This window comes from Clinocottus analis, unplaced genomic scaffold, assembly GCF_023055335.1.
Source record: "Clinocottus analis isolate CAN_PGR_092001 unplaced genomic scaffold, fCliAna1.0.p SCAF_3, whole genome shotgun sequence".
NCBI lineage: Eukaryota > Metazoa > Chordata > Actinopteri > Perciformes > Cottidae > Clinocottus > Clinocottus analis.
Window position 1 is genome coordinate 11,144,403 of NW_027176042.1, and position 19,185 is coordinate 11,163,587.

General features: G+C 39.7%; 1 protein-coding gene across 1 annotated transcript in view; it reads right to left on the reverse strand.

Moving 5' to 3' along the window:
* Positions 1–19,185, reverse strand: part of slc2a9l2 (solute carrier family 2 member 9, like 2) — a 71,731-nt gene that overhangs the window by 3,446 nt on the left and 49,100 nt on the right. Inside the window, exon 12 of the mRNA XM_068594220.1 lies at positions 9,963–10,090. Coding sequence (XP_068450321.1) covers positions 9,963–10,090 — 128 coding nt within the window. The remainder of the gene's footprint in view (positions 1–9,962; positions 10,091–19,185) is intronic.

Consider the following 19,185-nt stretch of genomic DNA (forward strand, 5'->3'; position numbering starts at 1 on the left):
GGGCTTTTATTGATTGTGTTGAATCTTCCCGGTGGGAGGCACACTCAACGTCATGTGTTTGCGGTGCTTAAGAGACAGGATGTAGATGTACATGAGATGTACAATATATTACACTCTGGGCTGTTGCCATACATCAATGCTGTCAAATGGGAAAAACACACAATCATTTCAGTTACGGATTATACGTAGCTCCCATAAGAAGAAGAAGGAAGAAAGAAATTATCCTTTATTATTCCCCTTTTCTCTGCATTTCAGTGGGTTGCCCTGTGGGACGCCCGGGGAGCAGGTCGGGTTTAGGTGTCTCGCTCAGGGACACTTTGACATGTGAACTATGGGGGGGACTGAGGATCGAACCTACTAATACATGTGATTGGGTCGATGGTTCATGTGTTTTGCTAGATGTCATCAACAAACACCTGTTGTTATTTTTCCATTCTATATTTCATAGTTTCAATAAATTACTTGTATGGCTACTGCATTTAGTTTGAAAGTAACTGAAGAAGACAATGACCTTCCACACTTATCATTACATTACAACGAATAATTCCAATACATTCATCATATATCATTGATGTTCTGTAAAGAAACACGCATCTCTAAAACTACTAAACTAATTTCATGAATTTAGAAAAAATTTAAACCTTATATGAAATACAAAAAATAATGAGATCCATAACTTTAATGGGCGTCACGCTACGCTGCAAAATGTTGGTTTGTGATTTCACAGCAGTAAATTATTGAGAGACAGAGACGAGCTCATTCTTAATTTTGTAACCGGTAGTCAATAATCTCAACACAGGATCCATTTAGAATCGGTTCTGGGGATTGTTTCATCAATCAATGTAATCTCCATTTCTCCCCAAAAGGACAACCCTCTGAGAGGTCACAGTTTATGGATTCACAGAAGGTCGTCTTTGTCATGGAGACAGTTAAAGCTGAAAAAATCCCACGTATATATCCCTGTGGTATCCTACGTGAAAGTAATTTAGATGCCTCTGATAATGCATCTCTGTTCATTTTCATGACTTATCGCTGCCTGCATTAGCAAGTGGAGTGAAGGCTAATGGCATTTGCACTTGATTGTCACAGTTCCCATCTTTCTTTTTTATCAATTTATTAATAGCATTCATTTGTCTTGACATGTGAAAGGAACCATCAGTTCTGTCTTGAAGTTGCACATACTGTAGTATGTAGTCTTTCAATGTCTGTGGGCTAGCAGCTATTCATTATTTGATTAATTAAAGTTGTTTACTTGTATATATTTACTTAACACAATGAATAAGCAATTCAAAAGTTTGTAAACCAACCCCTGCAGAACCCAGAGTTAAAGCTTAATGGTGGCTTGTCACAGAGATGGAGGGATGTGACGACGTAGCGGCGAAATGTCTGAACTGGGGTCAGAGCTGGTTGAAGGTGCCAGTCCGTAACCAGTGAGTCTCTGCTGTGATCCGATGTACCTGGAAGAAAGTGGGCCAAAACCCCAATCTGCAAAGACAACTGTAATGTCTGTGGTACTGGATGGCTAAAAATAACTTTTTGTCTCTTTCACTCGTCTGCTTAGCTCCCACACCATTAACGCTGGCTTGTGATCTTTGTCTCCTCCTTAATTGGTACATATTATTACCCGGTCGACAAAAAAAGAGTATCACATACTTGTGTCAGAGCATCGTGTGCAAGCAATTGGTTAAAGAAATCCCCAGGGTACCCTTACAGTGTAAGTGTTTGTATCTTGACACCTCTGCTTTTGAGATAACACACACATCTATTTCTCCTCTGATTAATCGGCAGCAAAGCCGTCAAATACAGAATATTGGTGAGAGTGCCGGTATGTGTTGCTCCTGATAAACGGATCTGTTTTCTTGATATATTTTCGTGCCCTGTTTCATCTCCGACAACCGACTGATCCTGTTAGAATAACAACCTCTGTGTGTTTGATATGCTCTTTTCAGCTATTTCAGGTCTCTCTTCTTTCTCCCACACATCACACTTTGGTGCAGCTGGCTGAAAGGACAAAATTAGGTTTGTCTGTCAGAGCCGCAGAGAAAACAAGCAGAAAACATTTGACGGAGAGGTCGACCCAACATCAGTACAATGTCCAACATGCCGCAAGCAAAGATTCACTTTAATCTCAAAGTTCTGTCCTGACATTTGTCACGCTCTTACTCTCTCTATGAACATGTCCTTGAAGTTACTGTACAAGTAATATTGTGTGTGTCTGTGTGTGTTTGGGCTGGAAAAATGCATTTTAATAGTTTAAAAAAAGAGTAAAGGTTGCAGCATCAGCAGTTGGCAGGACATAGATTGCTTTAGGAATGAGTTTGAAAACCCGTAAATGAGTTGGCATTTGTGTACTTCCCTCGTCTCAAAGTGAAAATGGGTTTTTGGTTCGATGCCTGAACTAAGGTCTTTGATTAACACGAGCTTGAGAGATTTTAACACTTTGTGTTTTCCTTCTGCCGATTGAAGTCACGCTTCAATAATCATAAGAGTTTGTAAAGATCATCTTGCTGAACAAAACATGTGAGTTTCATAAGAATGTGTTTGTACAGATCTTACTTTCAATAATCAAACATCCAATAGAACAATCCCATTGGCTTTTTGCCGAGGGAACCAGTGTGACGCTAACCACAACACTACTTCTCTGCAACACTCTATTGTTAGAATAAACTGCCACACACCCTCACTTAACTCAATGACACCTTTTAGTGATTTGTTTACCACGACCACGTCTTAATCTCAATCTGTGTCTGTAGTTTGAGAAGGTGCAATGTCATTCGTGGTGAGTAGCTGCAGCAGTAAAAGTATGCCATTAATAACATGAGCTAGACTGTTGTGAACTGTGCATCTTCAAAAACAGAAATGAGAAAGTGTTTATCCGATAAAGGCATCTGTAATGGAGACAGGTGTACAGTAATACAATGTAATTATAATAGCCTGCATAGGTCCCTCACATTATCTTTATTGTTGGATACAGCGTAGTTATTTGTTGATGAATTTCAGAATTTAACAAGATTACGCCCAGTGCTAATGTCGTTTGGGCTTATCCTCAGCAGAGTGTGAACGAAACTGAATCCTGCTTGCAAAAACCCTGATAAAAGCCCGTGTCTAAAAGCCAGCATTCAGCTGCAATGACTAGAGGTCAGACTCTATTTTTAGAAAGAGAGGAGTGTAAAAAAATGCAATACAAGATTAAGAATGCAGATAAGGCAAACAAAACGACAATAGCCTCTGGGTTAAACAAATTCCCAGCAATCAGAATGGTTTAGGAGAAGAATTTATACATACATATTAGGCTTAATATAACACCAGAGTCTATTTATAAGCCTGTGTGATTAACATAAGCAGGTGAGGGCACAAATGCACCCAATGAGTATCTTAATATATTCAAGCATTATATATTCTATAATGTCTGGCGCTTCAGTACTAAATATATTGCAAGTCACATGCAATTACTCAAAGGGTATTACTAAACAGAGACACATGCAGGTAAAGATTAGCCAGTATTAACTTTTCTGCCTCTCAGAGCTTTGAAGCTTGCATGCTTTCCTGCATTCAGTTTAAGTCAGCTGATGTTTTAAAGGGTATATTGAAGTTGCATTTAAAAAAAAAAAGAAATCCACTAATCCCAAGGTTGGAGTTATAATCATGTATGTAATAAATAATGTGTGTACCTCACTGTATGTATTCAAACGTATCAACCTGCTCCTTTCATGAAGAGTAAAGTTCGTAAACAGCAACCGACGAGCCTCGGCTCGTTCTGCAACGGCCAAAACAAAAAAGTAAAGAGGTGCTTGTAAGAAGTTGAGAAAACTTCAGGTTTAAGAGAGCATGGACTTCAGCAAACATATCTATATTTGTTTAACTCGTGAAGATTGGAATGTCAGATGCCATTAGGATCTTATGAGGGACAAGTGGGATATTATGACCAAGGGCAAAGTTCTGCCTCTATAAAAAGCTGAACTAAACAATGTTCTGGGCACAGAGAACAAATCTACGGCTGACGGTAGAACTTCTCTTTTACAATTGAATATGTTATTATAAAAACGTATAATCTGCCAATAATGATTCTATTCTCATGAATTATCACTATGCTTATGTTTCTCTCTGACTTTCTTTTGATGTTTTCAAGATTTTTTTTAAAATCACTAAATTAATAAATATTAACAATGAATGCACCTGGAACTGAACTATTTGTATATGAAATTGGTCGTTCGTACTAATGAATTATCCCCTGTATGCAGTTCAATACAGCATTTTAGCATTATTTAGCTCAACAATTTGCTTTTGCAGCCCTCAACTTTACTGTTGTGACTCACTCTCATCAGCATACCTTTTGGCAGTGTAGCAGGAAGCTTTTCCAGCCAAAATAAACACTGTACTCCACCTGTGCAGACTAAAAGTCAAATGGACAAAATAAGCAGCTGGTGAGCATAGTGCAGCATTTAGACACTAAAGAGCCAGATATTTCCCTCAAGAGTGGGTAGGTACCAAAAACAGAGCTAAATTAAGAGTGAATCACATATGTCACACACACACACACACTCACGCACGCACACAAAGACAGTGAAAAAGACAGAGAGATGTGTCGAGACATGGTAAAGAGGTCTACTAGCAGATGAAGTCTACTCAGTGAACCCCTTAGCTGAAGACCTTGTGTACTACAGAGAAACAGAAAGAACAAGGATGTATCACTGAGAAAGAAAGAGCACAGAGCAGTAAAATTAAGTGACGTGACCTTTTCACACTAAAATCTCACATTGATTTCTCCTCCCTGCTATTCAATAACAACCTCTATATTTGTCTATCTACGGTATACTCTATAAACAGATAGAGCTTATTTTTACGATACGGTATCAATAAAAATGTAGTGTCTAGAGCAGGGGTTACTAATAGGTGGTTCGGGTCCAGACCCAGATGCCCTTGTATGTGGACCTACAACCTATAGTTTATTGAGAATTTTTCTCCAAAAAGAGAAATTAACCTTTAACCAACAATGAATAGACCCTTGTTTGTTCATTCTTATCAGTTCAGAACCAGTGGATCTCGTATGTTCAGAGACCATGGCAATTTTTACATGAGGCAATGTGAAGCGCCACTACGAGATGAAGCACAAATGTAGCCTCTCACATCCAAAATGAAGGCACAGAAAAAAAACAATCTAACTATGTGATCGATCGACCAGAATCCTAACACATTTACTCACTGCCCAATAAGGATGTTAACTGAGAGAGGAATACAGCTGGTTGTCTTTAAGTACAGAGAAGTGTAAGAAATGGAATATAAAAACGATGCAGATAAGTCAGACGAAACAGCAATAACCTCCTATTCCTAACATTTAGTCCCTGCCCAAAAAGGATGTTAGCAGAGAGAGGAATATGGATGCTTTCAATAACACAATTTTCTCTCTTTTTAGAAGATGAGAATATAATATCGTGGCTTTACATCCCCTTACACCTGAAGGAACTGAATTCAAAGCTGTGAGACAATTCAGTTCAGTTTTCTCACATCAAGTACTTTGATTGAACTTTTTTTATTTGATATTACAATCACTCGTTGACTACATGCCGATGTTGATACAGCTGCTAGGCGATGTCAATATGGGACTAAATCTCACTGTAATGAATTTCCACCCGTCTCTGCAGTTCCCCAAGAACTCAAGTGTTCAAGGGTTTTGGGCTGTCCCCCTGTCAAATCATTGAGTGCTTAAGGGCTCTCTTGCAGTTTGCAAGTTTAAATTTGATTTAATTACCCACAATGCATAGTGTTGTGACGCCTGCAGGTACAGCCTGGCATATTCAATTTACAAAGAAAAGATTAGTATGAAGGATTTCAGATGAAACATGAAAAAACATGAAATCAGAGGTTATTGAGTCTGTTTTGACCAAAACAAGAACACAGATTATTTGACAATTACCTGTTGCCTCGTGGGGCAGGAGCCTGAAATTTGTTCAAATCAGGCAGTAAACAACCCAAAATAAAAGAACATGATTTGGTATTATCAAACATGTAGTACCATTTCAAACCCTAGCAGCCACAGCCGTTTACCCAGGTGACGTCAGCTAATAAGGCCCCGAGGGTTCAGGGTTGAGGGCATTAGGATTGGGCCAAAGAGAGGGAAAAGGAAGCTCAAGGCCGAGGGGGAGACAACGAAAACAAAATTTACATAAAGGCTGTAGTGCACTTTTTTCCCCAAGCCAACGACCCTCCTCCTTCTCCTCCTAATAAAAACTCTCCGTAACGAGCAAATGCACATAATCGGGACCATTATCTTGTCTACAGATTCTTACTGCAGATCATATAAATCCACTGGGCTGCTTGTTGATGGCATGTGCTTCACTTCCACAAAGTCCCTAGTTTGTCTATCCTTTTTTCCCAGCTCGTCTAATTTTGTTTACAGTAGCTCTCATAAAAGATGCATTGTTTTTGTTGCTCCCATGTCGCAGCGCTTTAACAAGTGGTGGGAATAATGGGAGCATCAACAGAGTAGCTCTGCTGATTTAGATCTTCATCAATTAAAACACAGGGTATTAACCATGAACAAAGTCCTCTTGTGATAAGCACACTTCTGAACATGCTTGTAATAATAGAAAGGGATTATGCTGTAAATTGCATTTTTGTAATGAAGCCTTAATCAGATCGTATTCAGCACAAAGAAGGATTTAACATTCTCACTGTGTGGTTAGACCTATTGAGAGGGGCGAAATCACCTGTCCACCTGCATGATGGAAACTATTCAAAGTATTCACACTTGCTGCACCAAGTGGTACACATTTATAATTGCTGTAATAGCATGCAGATGATACTTTTATATGTTGTTCTTCCAATGGGATATGATAAATAAGGGCATGATAAATATATTCCAACCCCTGGACCAATCTGCGATACGACCTTAGTGTTGTCGGACACCCTCAATCAACATCTTTTGGGGCAGTAGCCCAAGCCCACTGTGTGCTTGTGGAAAGGAGCAGACTACGGAGCACATCATAGAAGTTTGTCCTCTCCAAAGACTGAAAGGAGGATTAGTCACCCTCCATACAGCAGACCAGGAGGCAACTGCTTGGCTTAAGGACTTTGCATTCGCTAAAAACAACAACATCTTTTTAAGAAAAGTGTTGTTGCTGAAGAATGCCTAGCCTTTGGCCTTGGTCGGCAAACTGCAGATCGTCTTGGTCCACAAGGAACTCATCACAAGTCTGTGATGAGTTGCTCCCATCTCTGCATGTCAATTGAGTTGGGGGAGCGCCACTAATCTCAGCCACATTCTTAAGAAGAATGTAAATCAGCTCCTGTGTGTCCAGTGTGTTTGCTTTGCTCTAACTGATGACTGATTATGGTCTGGCCTAAAAAAGGCTAAGGAAATAAGGAAATGACAGAGATATGTCATGTATAGTGATGATTCCCGACACCTTTTCTGTTACATTTGAATTCTTAATAAATTAAACTGTATGTGCATTTGTATTCAGACATCAGTTTATAGGATTTAGATGCACAATTAAAAAGTATAAAATTAGAATGCCGTTGAATATTATAGCTTTTTTGCTTTGAAATTAAGTGGCTAATTTCCTTTAATAGGAGTTACACCAATATTTAGTGCTCAACATCTGTAGGATTAAAATCCAATAGTGCCAACATGGTAAGAAATGGTAATTAATTATACATCATGGAAAAAGGTAAAGGCCAGCTCAAAGTAAGCCAACCTTTTATTGGCACCAAAACAGCGTAATGTGCAATTATCATATTGAATAAAGCACAGGGATAGCAGATAAAAACAAATTTGCTCATATATAGTCCTATAAAAAAGTATTAAATAAACACACTGAAGCTTATGTCAACATATAAAATAAAAGACTTGGCTTTGTGACCGCCTCTCAAAATCCTTTAGTGTATTTCAGGACCCGAGACAGCATCGAACCACACAGCCTATGAGTGAACGGTTGGAATGAAAAGTGAAAACTTCGACACCCAGAGGACCACAAGAAGGCAAAGAGGGTCGTCAAAGACTGTTCTGCCGGCTGCCGTTTGGCAGACGCTACCGCAGCATCCGGTCCCGGACCATCAGGCTCAGGGCCAGCTTCATCCCACAGGCCATGAGACTGCTGAGCTCATGAGCTCTCAAACTCAACACATGACACTTGATCTACGTCCCACTAGTGCACATTACCCTTACACTTGAATTAGCTATTCATACATACCAAGGTACCAATATCCTTCAACCCAATTCTAAATGTAATGTACATTTTACAAACATTATGTTATTTTTAAATGTGGCTTTAGTAAAGAGATTGTAAAGTGAAACGGTATAAAATAAGTGAAAGAAAGAATCCGAGAGTACTGTGAGGCGAAAGATAGAGAGCGGGAGAGAGGCAAAGGAGAGACAGAAGAGGTAAAATGAGAAGAAGCAGTGATGCGGAGCCGCCTGGAGCAACAGTCAGGTTTTAGAGGTTGAAAGAGGAACCTGCAGTTTCCAGGAAAAACATTCCAGGGTCAGACACTAATACACCCTTCCATCTGAAACAGTTGTAGGTGCTTATAATACTCTAAAGACTAATTTAACCTCATGAAGACTTGCTCTATCTTGGCACTTCAAAGCTGCTCATTTTGGTGATTTAATACCCGAAAGGGTGAATTCCACATTAGAGAGCCACACATCTGAACCTCTCTATCACGGCTTTTATTGCTCAGTGTATTTTCTCATTTACTTCTGTACTAGCTGAAAAAAAAACACACTTTAAAGCATACTTACTTAAACCAAAAAAAGGAACAATTCAATTATTTTGATAGCAACCAACAACTACAGCACCTAGGGCTTTGAAAGTGCTTCTGTGTCTTTGTCAGCTTTCCTGTCACATCTCACGTTTCACCAGTAATACCTTGCTTACAAGGCCGAGCAACAAAAGCAGGATGTCAGCAGCACAACAATCAGTGCCCAGGCCGGATCTTTACAGTACTGCTGGGCACCCTGACAGAGCCCACAACCCAATACCAAGGTCATGTACTGAAATCAATCTGCATAACAAATAAACTTACTTGAAAAACATCTGAAACATTAAACATATAGAAATTGATGCAGAAGAGGTACAGACATCCTGACTCTAATTCCCAAATATGGCACAGCCTCTAAAGAGACTTGATATCTCCTTTACAGGATGTTACACTGCCAATATATTGCAGTTATGTGGTGAAAATCCCACAGATCACCACACTAACAAGGGAAATAAAAACTGTGCTTTATAATCCCAGTATAGTTATTAAAGCAAAGACCCAACATAACACACTGCTGTCACTGCTCTGCAACCCAAGGTGGTGATTTAACTGGCTCACAGCAATGGAAGCAGTATTTCCAGAGCTCATATTGTTAAGTCAGGTCTGACTTCAAGAGCACACTTCACCAAAGCTCAGAGGAACAGAGCGAATATCATTACATTTAGTTGAAAAATTATAAATCAGTGAGGAACATCTCACAGGTTGTTTGTATAATCCAGTGTTGGTATTCAATTTGCTTTAAAGGAACAAAAAGTACTGCACATGTTCCACCAGGCAAACTCTGATCATTAACATAATAGCATTAGTGGAAAGCCTGAACATTAGCCACTGTCCAAAGACAACCATTAGAGCTCAATAGTTTCATATAATTAGGATGTAAAATACAAATAGCAAGTTTGTTGACTTATGTGAGTCCTGCAAAGGAGATGAGGATGCTGGTGGAGATCACGCCGCCACTGAGATTAATAAGGGACCGACAGCTGTAATGCAACGGCTGAAGTGACAAACATAGTGTTTGTTTGGTTTAAACTGACAATCAGTAGATTACCTACTCTGTGTGTGTGTGTGTGTGTGTGTGTGTGTGTGTGTGTGTGTGTGTGTGTGTGTGTGTGTGTGTGTGTGTGTAATGCTTTATTTTAGAAAATGTCACTCGCCTTTAATGACGTTTTAAAACCTGACTCTGAGATGAGGTAACTCACTTGAATGAAAGGGAACAGGAGGCCAACGGCGAAGTTGGACAGCCAGTTTACGATGCCAGCAATCATGAAGGCGGCGGGCCGGTAGGACTGTTCAAACAGTTCTCCGGTCAAGACAAATGGGATGCCACCTGACGGAGAAGGAAGCAAAGCATTAGTTATAACAACCCGCTGATAACAGAAACCAGCAGCTGTGAGTGTTAAGTATTCTCGGCTTACAAACCACAGGAAGTGGACAAAGATTGATCCTTGTTTGATCTTTTTCTAATGCATTATATTCAGAGTTGACATGCATTAAAAGTAACTCTCATACATTTTAACTTTACATAAAGAAAACAAGGATGAATAATGCATTATAGGCATCGTTGAAATGGCTATTTTTGTAATTATGTCATACAAGGCACTAAACAAGTTCAAATAGGAGGTGGTGTTTAATCTCAGTGATATTGTCTCGTGTTCTCCTCGCCTTCCTCGTATAATGAATAGTTGTACGTGTCTGACCCTTTTAATCCATATGCCATAGTCCTCTTCAATTCCCTCAACACATAATCCAGTTTATCAGATAAAGCTCACCGTTTCACGTAACAACGAAGATACAATCAATAAATTTATTTCACTGAATTAAAATGTTAGATGTATATAAATTTGACTTTTAATATAAAAAAAAACATTTCAAACTTTCCTTGATTCTTAGAATACAACTTTCAAAGAAACTTAATACAGTACTTGTACATATGCAAAACTACTTTAAGCTTAAAATCTCTGCTAATAATTTGGAAAATAAAAATGATGATTTGTAATAATCTAATGCTAACTGGTGGTGAATTTAGGATGAAATCTGCAACAGAAATTGACAAAGTGTAGAAAAACAAACACCTAAATGTATATTTATGAGGTTTTCTTTCCACTATTCTGAAACATTATTATTAATACGTCGACATATTACAACCACAGTTGAACTTGTTGAAAGTGAAAAATTCCTCAGACCTCTCCCCGAGTACAATGTTCAACCATCATTTCTAAATCTCCGAGAGCAGATGTTGACATTTGGATGTTTTGGTGGACCATGCCATACATTTTGGAGACTTAAAAAACAAACGTGGCCCACTGAGTTCAAATGTAATAATAGCAACCCATCCTGACAGACTATTGCAAACTTAATGGAGAGTACTGGGGAGCAATTTACAACACATTTCTCAAGTTAGGAGTACAGTTAGATGCTGTGTCTACTACCGGACACTTTAGCACTTTGAGCACTGACTTTCAGTGCTTAAGGCACTGACAAAACCAGCAGAATTCAGTTCACTGAAAGAACCCGGATGACGCACTATAAACGGTCAAAACATGCAGTGTAAAACGATGGACACTACTCACACTAAACGAGCGCCATCTTGGCTACGTAGCGGAAAAGGAGGAGCCCTTTCGCCAGCTTTTCATAGTTTAGCGGGTATAGCGAGCAGATTTGCGTGCGTCACTCCCGGCTTAATTTTGCGGGTGCCGCGAACAGATTTGCGTCCATTAATTTCGGCAAGTGGTTAACGTAAGTGTTTCATTTGATACAGCGCTTGTCTCTACAGATGTTAGTGCACTGTGTTACAGTGTACTGTAAAGTGTTCGGTAACAGACACACTCAAAGTCTCATGAAGATGTCTAGTTTAAAAAAAAAAAAAAAAATCCTCATCCACATAAGTTTGTAATTGGAAATTTACTTTTGATAATTCATTTTTTTGTCCCAAAACAAAGCCACTAATCTACTTGATAATTTGATTTCAACATTCCAGGTTATTTTGTAAGAGTTTGGCATTTCAAACGGCCCTGAACTCAGCAGAACACTTATGCAACAGCTTATGAAAGGCCATGTTATCGAGCAATTTAGATCAGAACAGCATAAGCAGCAGGTCATGGCGACACTGAATGATGAGATATTTATTCATCCAATGATTCTGCTCCAAAAAAGCAGAATAATGATTTTCTACTTTAAAATAATGACAAGTCTGGAATAAAAAAAAGACTCAGTCAGTAAGAAATTAACTCATTAACCAGGCGGAGTCTGTTTGATGACATCAACCTTATTGTTCATGGTGTACATTACGTAAGGCCTTAGTTGGGCAGTTTATCTTTTACCATCTGGAAAAAGAAAAAAAAAACATCTTCTAAATCTGTGGATGTTACATTTTACCCAAACAGCAGGTTATTTGTTGTCACATACTTGGCCCAAAATATACAATTAATGAGCTATACAAGCAACAAAAGCCCTTTCACTTAGGTGTATGGAGGAAGGTATGGCTCAAATCAGGCCTCAACATCCTCTTACATTTAATTGCTTGCAATAATAAACCATCTCATTAAATTAATAAGATGCCTTGCTGTGAAACAAATGTGATCAGCTGATTACAAGTGTGACAGTCTGCTGGCTTACTAAAACTAAAACTTCTCAGGCGTCTATGTGTGTGTGTGTGTGTGTGTGTGTGTTTGTGCGTGCGTGCATGCATGCTTGCGTGTGTGTGTTTTGTCCAGATTGCACACAGCAATCATGACATATTACAGACTGATCTTTTTTTGTTGATTCAATAAATGAACAGTCACAGGCAGTGCAGATGGGAGTGCAAGATGCAAGTTGTTCAACAGCAAAATATAATAGCAATATGAGGGAGTGCATGACAAGAGTCGTCCACTGTCGGACACACACTTCATGGTTGCTTTAATCTGATCACAGAGCATGTGAGAAGGAACAGAAAAGTGCCCTTTTAACTCAACAGCTGCACTTCAGCTGAGAGTACTTTTTGGAGAAGCTCCGTTTTCCACACAAAGACACAATTTAGACGTATTATCATGTGATCTGTATCTTTACACCTGGTTCCTGATGATCATAAACTCAATCTCATTCTCTCCGGGCATTGTAATTGAACTTTGATATCCAAAATAGTTGGGCAGGACTGACAGACTTTTCAACAATGATGTGGTTTGTCTAATCCAATCACATACAGTTCATTAGCATGCGAATAATCACATTTCATTGACTCAAGTTTTTGAAAATCAATGTGTCAAAAAATAAAAAACAGATTTATTTTCAATTTTAGCTGGCTTGGTGAGAAAGTACTGTAGCCTAGGATTCGTGAACCAGTAATACAAATATTGAACTGAATATAAGAGCTTCTGATATTAGCCTAATGTACTTAAAAATGATCTGCAAGGATTTAAAAATGTTTTCCCCTGTAATCAATATAAAATCACTCACAATATTTAAAGATATTGCATTGAACAGCTGGTGTATTCCTCTACGTTTGTCCCAAAACAAAGAAGTTATCATTAACATGGTCTAATCTGATTTTTTTTTACATTGTGAACATCAAATATAATACGTGCAATGACTAAAAACTGCAAGTAAAGTGAAGATGTTCATGTTTTGTCCCTTTTCTCTCGACTGTTAGGAGTTCCTTATGAAGGAGATCCAATTTTAATCAATGGGCAAACACGTAACATAATAGGAAGATATAGGTGCAGCCACAACAACACAACTCAGTTATGCCAGGAGAGAACAAATCCGCTTCACACATGGTGTGGGGAGGAGGGTTGGCCGGCTAGACCACGTGGCCAATTTGTATACGCGTGTGTGTGTTCAGTTTAAGTGCTGGCTTTAGATCAGTTCCGAAATAATCCGCTCAGTACAAAATAGTGTTTTCCAGGGAGTTGTGCACCTAATGATGTGTGAAGTCTGTGTATCCAAGCAGAAGAATACATTAACTCAAATGATGTTTTTTCTTACACATGTTGATAAATCAGGCCTCTGCTAGCAATAGAAGCCTGATATGCTAGCTGCAACCTGTATTCATCATATTTCACACAGTATTCTCGTTGCCACAACATGTTTCATGTCAAGCCAAATGCATCTTGCTGGGTTAAGCCCAGGGACTGTCGACTAATTAGACCATGTATGTAGTTTGTCCGCTCATGGCCTCAGAGGAAACAGCATGTGTTGAATCACATGAGATGAAAGTAAGCAGGTTTGCCTTCGAGCTTAACGCAACAGCCCGCTTTGTTGCTAAACTCCCTATTAACCAATAATCTATCAGTAGGTTGTAGGAATTATAATGCCTATACGGACATACTGTATGTGCCCACTTGTTCTACAAATGATTGGTAGTGTTATAGCCGCTGTTGTCTACTTTGTTTGTAGATTCATTTCGACCAAAGAAACATACACTGACACATGTACTGTATGTTGTGATGTCTCGAGAGGACGGGATCGTGAGGTGAGGCGTTGGTACACAAATTAAGACGACAGGCGAGGGTTTCTTTAACTCAAGGTTTCTGTATTTAGATTCTTCCTAACAAAAAGGTAAACTTAACTCCAACAAAAGTCGTTGTACAAAACAAACATAAGTGCTTCAGTCTTCTCCTGGTTCATTGTCTTTAACAAAATATCAGAACTCTGCTGAGCTCCTGTCCTGTCTTCACACCAGCTCTCTGCAGGCTCATCAGCCTCATCCCTTTCAGCTGTGCAGCCGCTTTGGCCTGCCTGCATTGCTGAGTGGGAATTGTAGTTTTATCACAGGATGTCATGCTGGTTGTAGTCCCCTGCTGCAACCACCGGGAAGGAATGTACCTCCCATTAATCACCATTCCTCTTATGACATCACAATGTACTATATGTATTTTCCAGGTGGGGGATTCAAATCAAAGTCAAACTGGTAAATGCATGATTCATTAAAACAGCTGGAGATGTTCAGATTAGAATTATGTTCACGTTGCATGCGCAACACGAAGCAGGTGGGCAATGCATGCATCAATTCACACAATACAAAACAAGACATGTAAGTTCAAGACAACGTGCACATACTAATGGTGCTTTGCAGGTGCAATCACAAAACACAAGATAAGATAAAAGGATGTTCATTGTCAATGTAAAAAGATACAACAAAATTAAGTTGGCGACTCAGTCAATTCAGCAGCAACAAGGTAAAAAGAAATTACTGATTTGAAACAAGAAATTAAATCAATATGTAAAGATGTATAATTAATACATACTAGTTTTAAAGGACACTCTTTCTTTAACGGTTAATTATGAGTGGCGCCAGAATAAAATGCCCATAATTAAAGAATATCAGACAGAAAATATTCTTTTGGTTTGGATTTGTGTGCATGCCTTCTTTTTCAGCTGGACCTCTTGAGACATCACAACTCCAGAGGGGTCATCTATACTCAACCGGGGTCAAAGCTTTGAGACGTCGTGCCTCAGGCAGAGAGCCACAGATGACAGGTCAGCGGTTAGAAAGCAGCACCAGAGGCCATTGCTTTTGATCAGTGTAACAGCGATCCGTTTTAATGGCTGAGATGGTTAGGAATGGATCTACAATACATTTGAATACCCTAAATTACCAATAGTGCACGTAACTTTTGAGAAATTGTGTTGACAGGCCAAGTTTAATAGCAAAAATATTGTGTGTGTTGCTGCGCTCACTGTACTTAATTTCAGCAGATAAATAGTGTCATTCCTGCAGATAAACTCTTCTATTGAAGCAGCAATCTGTGTCTTCAAGAAGTTGCATTACACAATCCTAAATAACTGTGTTAACGTGTGTGTGTGTGTGTGTGTGTGTGTGTGATTGTGTGTGTGTGTGATTGTGTGTGTGTGTGTGTGTGTGTGTGTGTGTGTGTGTGTGTGTGTGTGTTCTGACGGCTGGTGCTGTGTGGCGATTGGTAAATTACAGTCTGGCTTTTTGGAGGCAGAAGGAGGAGAGTTCAGCATCCTGACACCCTGATGTCTAAACCTAGTCTGGTGAAACAGGCCCGAAGGCTCCAGTATCTTCTCCCAGATGGCAGGAGACTGAAGAGGCAGTGTAAGGGATGGATGGGGGTCACTCACAACTGCTGCTTAGCAGTCTAGGCAGATGTGTAAATGTCCCAGAGGGAGGGGAGTGAGGCACTAGTGATCTTCCTAGTGGCCTTCACTATGTGCAGCAGGGACTAGCAGCTGGAGGCCGTGCATCTCCCAAACCACACCGTGATGAAGCTGGTTAGAATGCTCTCCATGATGCCTTGGTAGAAGGAGCACATGGTGGGTGCCAAGGCTCTTGCTCTCTATAGCTTCCAGAGAAAGTAAAGATGCTAATGAATAGGCTTTCTGGGCCAGAGATGCAGCGTTATTGGCCCAGAAGCGGTCCTCAGTGATATACACATCCGGACATTTGAGCAGTACCGTGTTTGTCAGCAGCACGGGCGTGGGGTGTCGACTCTCCTGAAATTATTAACAAATGCTTATCTTTACATTACATGGCCAGTTGGTTCATCCTATTTTCATAGTTTCTCCTGTCATTGCTGAGGTGACCCACATGCCCATAAGCAGGATTTAATTGGCACGTCAGGTATGATAATGGTAGCTCTGAAGCAAGTAGGGACAAAAACCCGACTCAACAAGCTTTAAAAAAATGTCTGTTAGGACATCCTTGACCTCTTCTGCACAGTCTTTAAACACACAATCGGGTTTGTTGTCTGGACCAGCAGCCTGGCAGGCATTTATCATTAGTGTTTTCTTCATGCTTGCTGGAGGAAAGGTTGTTGAGAGGAAGTGGTGTCCTCTGTGCAAGTGTGTTGTTTAGAGCTTCAGAATGTGCAAAAAAGTTGTTGAGTTAGTTCCCCAGAGACGCATTACTGTAATTGTCATGTTGTGGAGCAAGGTCTGTAGCCTGTGAAGGTTTGAATCCCCTGCCACAGGTTCAGTGTGCCTCTGCTGTCTTTGAAATGATGGGTTGTCTTTTTGGCAAACAGAAGCTCGGTGTTTCTGATGCAACGGGACCGGTTGGCTCTGGCTGTGCTCAGTTCAGCCGTGTCACCTGCGCTGATGGCTGCAGCGTTCCTGGTCCCCAGCAGCCTATATGGACTTCTCAATCCAGCCATTGCTTCGGATTAGCCTGGGGGTCAATGGTCTTCATAACAGTCACAATGTCAATACATCTGGTAATTTAATTTCAGTGTACTGCTGTATGTCACACTCTGGGTTTTATGTTTTGAAGTATAAGCATCAACTGTGCCGGGGCCAATAACAATGACCTCGGTCTTAACAATATCTGGATGAAGGAAGTTCTGAACCATCCAGCATTTTAGTGTATTAATTTGATACAAATGATTGTTGGTAAAAGAGAGGTACAATTGAGTGTTACCTGCGGGAATGACTGCTACGTAGGAATGACTGCAACCAACATGCTATTTAACACTTTAAAGGAGTGCAGTCTCTGTACTGTGATTAGCCAGAAATCCAGACTGAAATATCTATTCAAACAGCAATTAATTGTTCAACAAAACCTTTTTCTAGAACCTTTGACACAAAGAGCTGTTGGATATTGGTCTGAAATTATCCAGGATGTTAGGGGCTAAAGAGTTTTCTTTTTTAGGAGAGGTTGAACATTTAAAAATTTTTTAATAGTGACATGTTAATTATGGAAAGAATAAAAGGAACTGACTGATCCACATACTCCCTTTAGAAATCTCTAAGGCAGGATGTCAAGAGCACACAAAGAAGGTTTAATTTTATTAATCGGCTCAGCAAGTGTCAATAGTTATTGTGTCAAAGCATTTCAAAAGACAGTGTAAATCTTTGTGTCCTGTGCAGAAGGGGGATGTGTATTCTAATGCTTGAGACGTTGACAAAGAAGGTGATACTTTCTTCATATTTCTATGGAAAGAAACCCATACTGACACTTGGAGAAGTCATGTGGATCGAAAGATACAGAGCTCTGGCATTTTTAACTTCTGTATTTCATTTTCTGATAGATTTCTATAAAATCCTGGTAGATAAAAGATTTATTTAAGAGGGAACTGTTTTGTAAAAAAGCATTTGCAACATGAGTACTAGAAATATGTATAAAGCACAGGGAGCATTAGACCTGCTATTAGCCTACATAAAACATCTATAATAAAGATGGGTGCTTTTAACGAAAGCTTCCTATGTTGGGGGAAGTCGTGCTGAGGTGCAAGGTCCGAGGGTTTAAATAATAGATTCAATAGGCCTAAAAGTGGTTCGGCTAAACAGTACACTCAAACTGGTAAATTTTATAGCAACATCAAAACTGAGAGCACTCAGCCCTTGTGGACGTCATTAAGCACCAGGACTGCCTTCACACATGTGGTTTTCCAGAGCACAGATACAAGAGTTGGAGAGGCTGGGATAAAACATGTTTGCAGCATTAACTTTGAAACATAAAATAGTTTTCTCAGAACAGAATAAAATTGTTGGTAAAGCAAAATTGTGAACAACAGCACAGATGGGAAGATGCGAGGGTCTGCTCAAGCCTCCACCACCATGGCGGAAAGGAGGCCGGAGATAAAAATGTCCTTCTTACTGAGCTAAGATTCACTGTGGAGCGCTCGGCCCGAAATCAAATGAGCATACCAAATGTAAGAGGGCAGCACATTCCAGATTGTAAAGGACACATACACATTCACATCACAATAATCATTGCTGTTAGCACGAGCCTTATTAACAGGATGTACCTGCCCTTTTTACCCCAAAAAACTGCAAGTGCCCTTGCTGAGGATGAACAGCAGCACTTAAACTCCTGAGATCACCCAGTGCACCTTATTTTCTCTGAGGCCTGAGACAGAAAACTGCAGGGTGTCAAGGTCACAATCTGATTAGACTGATTAGAAACAATATTACATGGCAGTCCATGAAGACAGAAAACACAATGATTAATCATGCTGGGTGTTTAACTTGCTGATGGTCATTTGGGCATGGAATAAAATATGTAACATTCAAGATCATTTCAGAGCAACAATGATGATAGTCGAATAAACTATGGCGGTAGGTAGGGATGCCAGGATTAAAATCCAGTACCAATAACAGCGAGGTTACCTGGGGTTGGGCACAGAGAAGTTAGAAGGACTCTGCTTGGAGCACTTTAATTGAGCACATGTGGAGCTTGCAGTCACAAAGGACTAAATGTACCCCTCAGAAGTGTCCTCCACAATAAATGAATGTTTTTCGGGTCAGGGATAGTCAGTAGAAACTTTGGGAATAATGATGCTGCACATTAATTCTTCAAAAGGCCTGTTAAGCCTTTAAACTCTGTGTGAAACTATAGCGTTTCTCTGAGAGCATTGAAATGAATTGCAGGTTTGCAAAAAACAAATAGTTACAGACAAGACCTTTTGAGCAATTACTTCACATGCTGAGTATGTTGCCATAAGCATGAAAACCTTTTCTTCAGATAAACAAAAACAGATATTT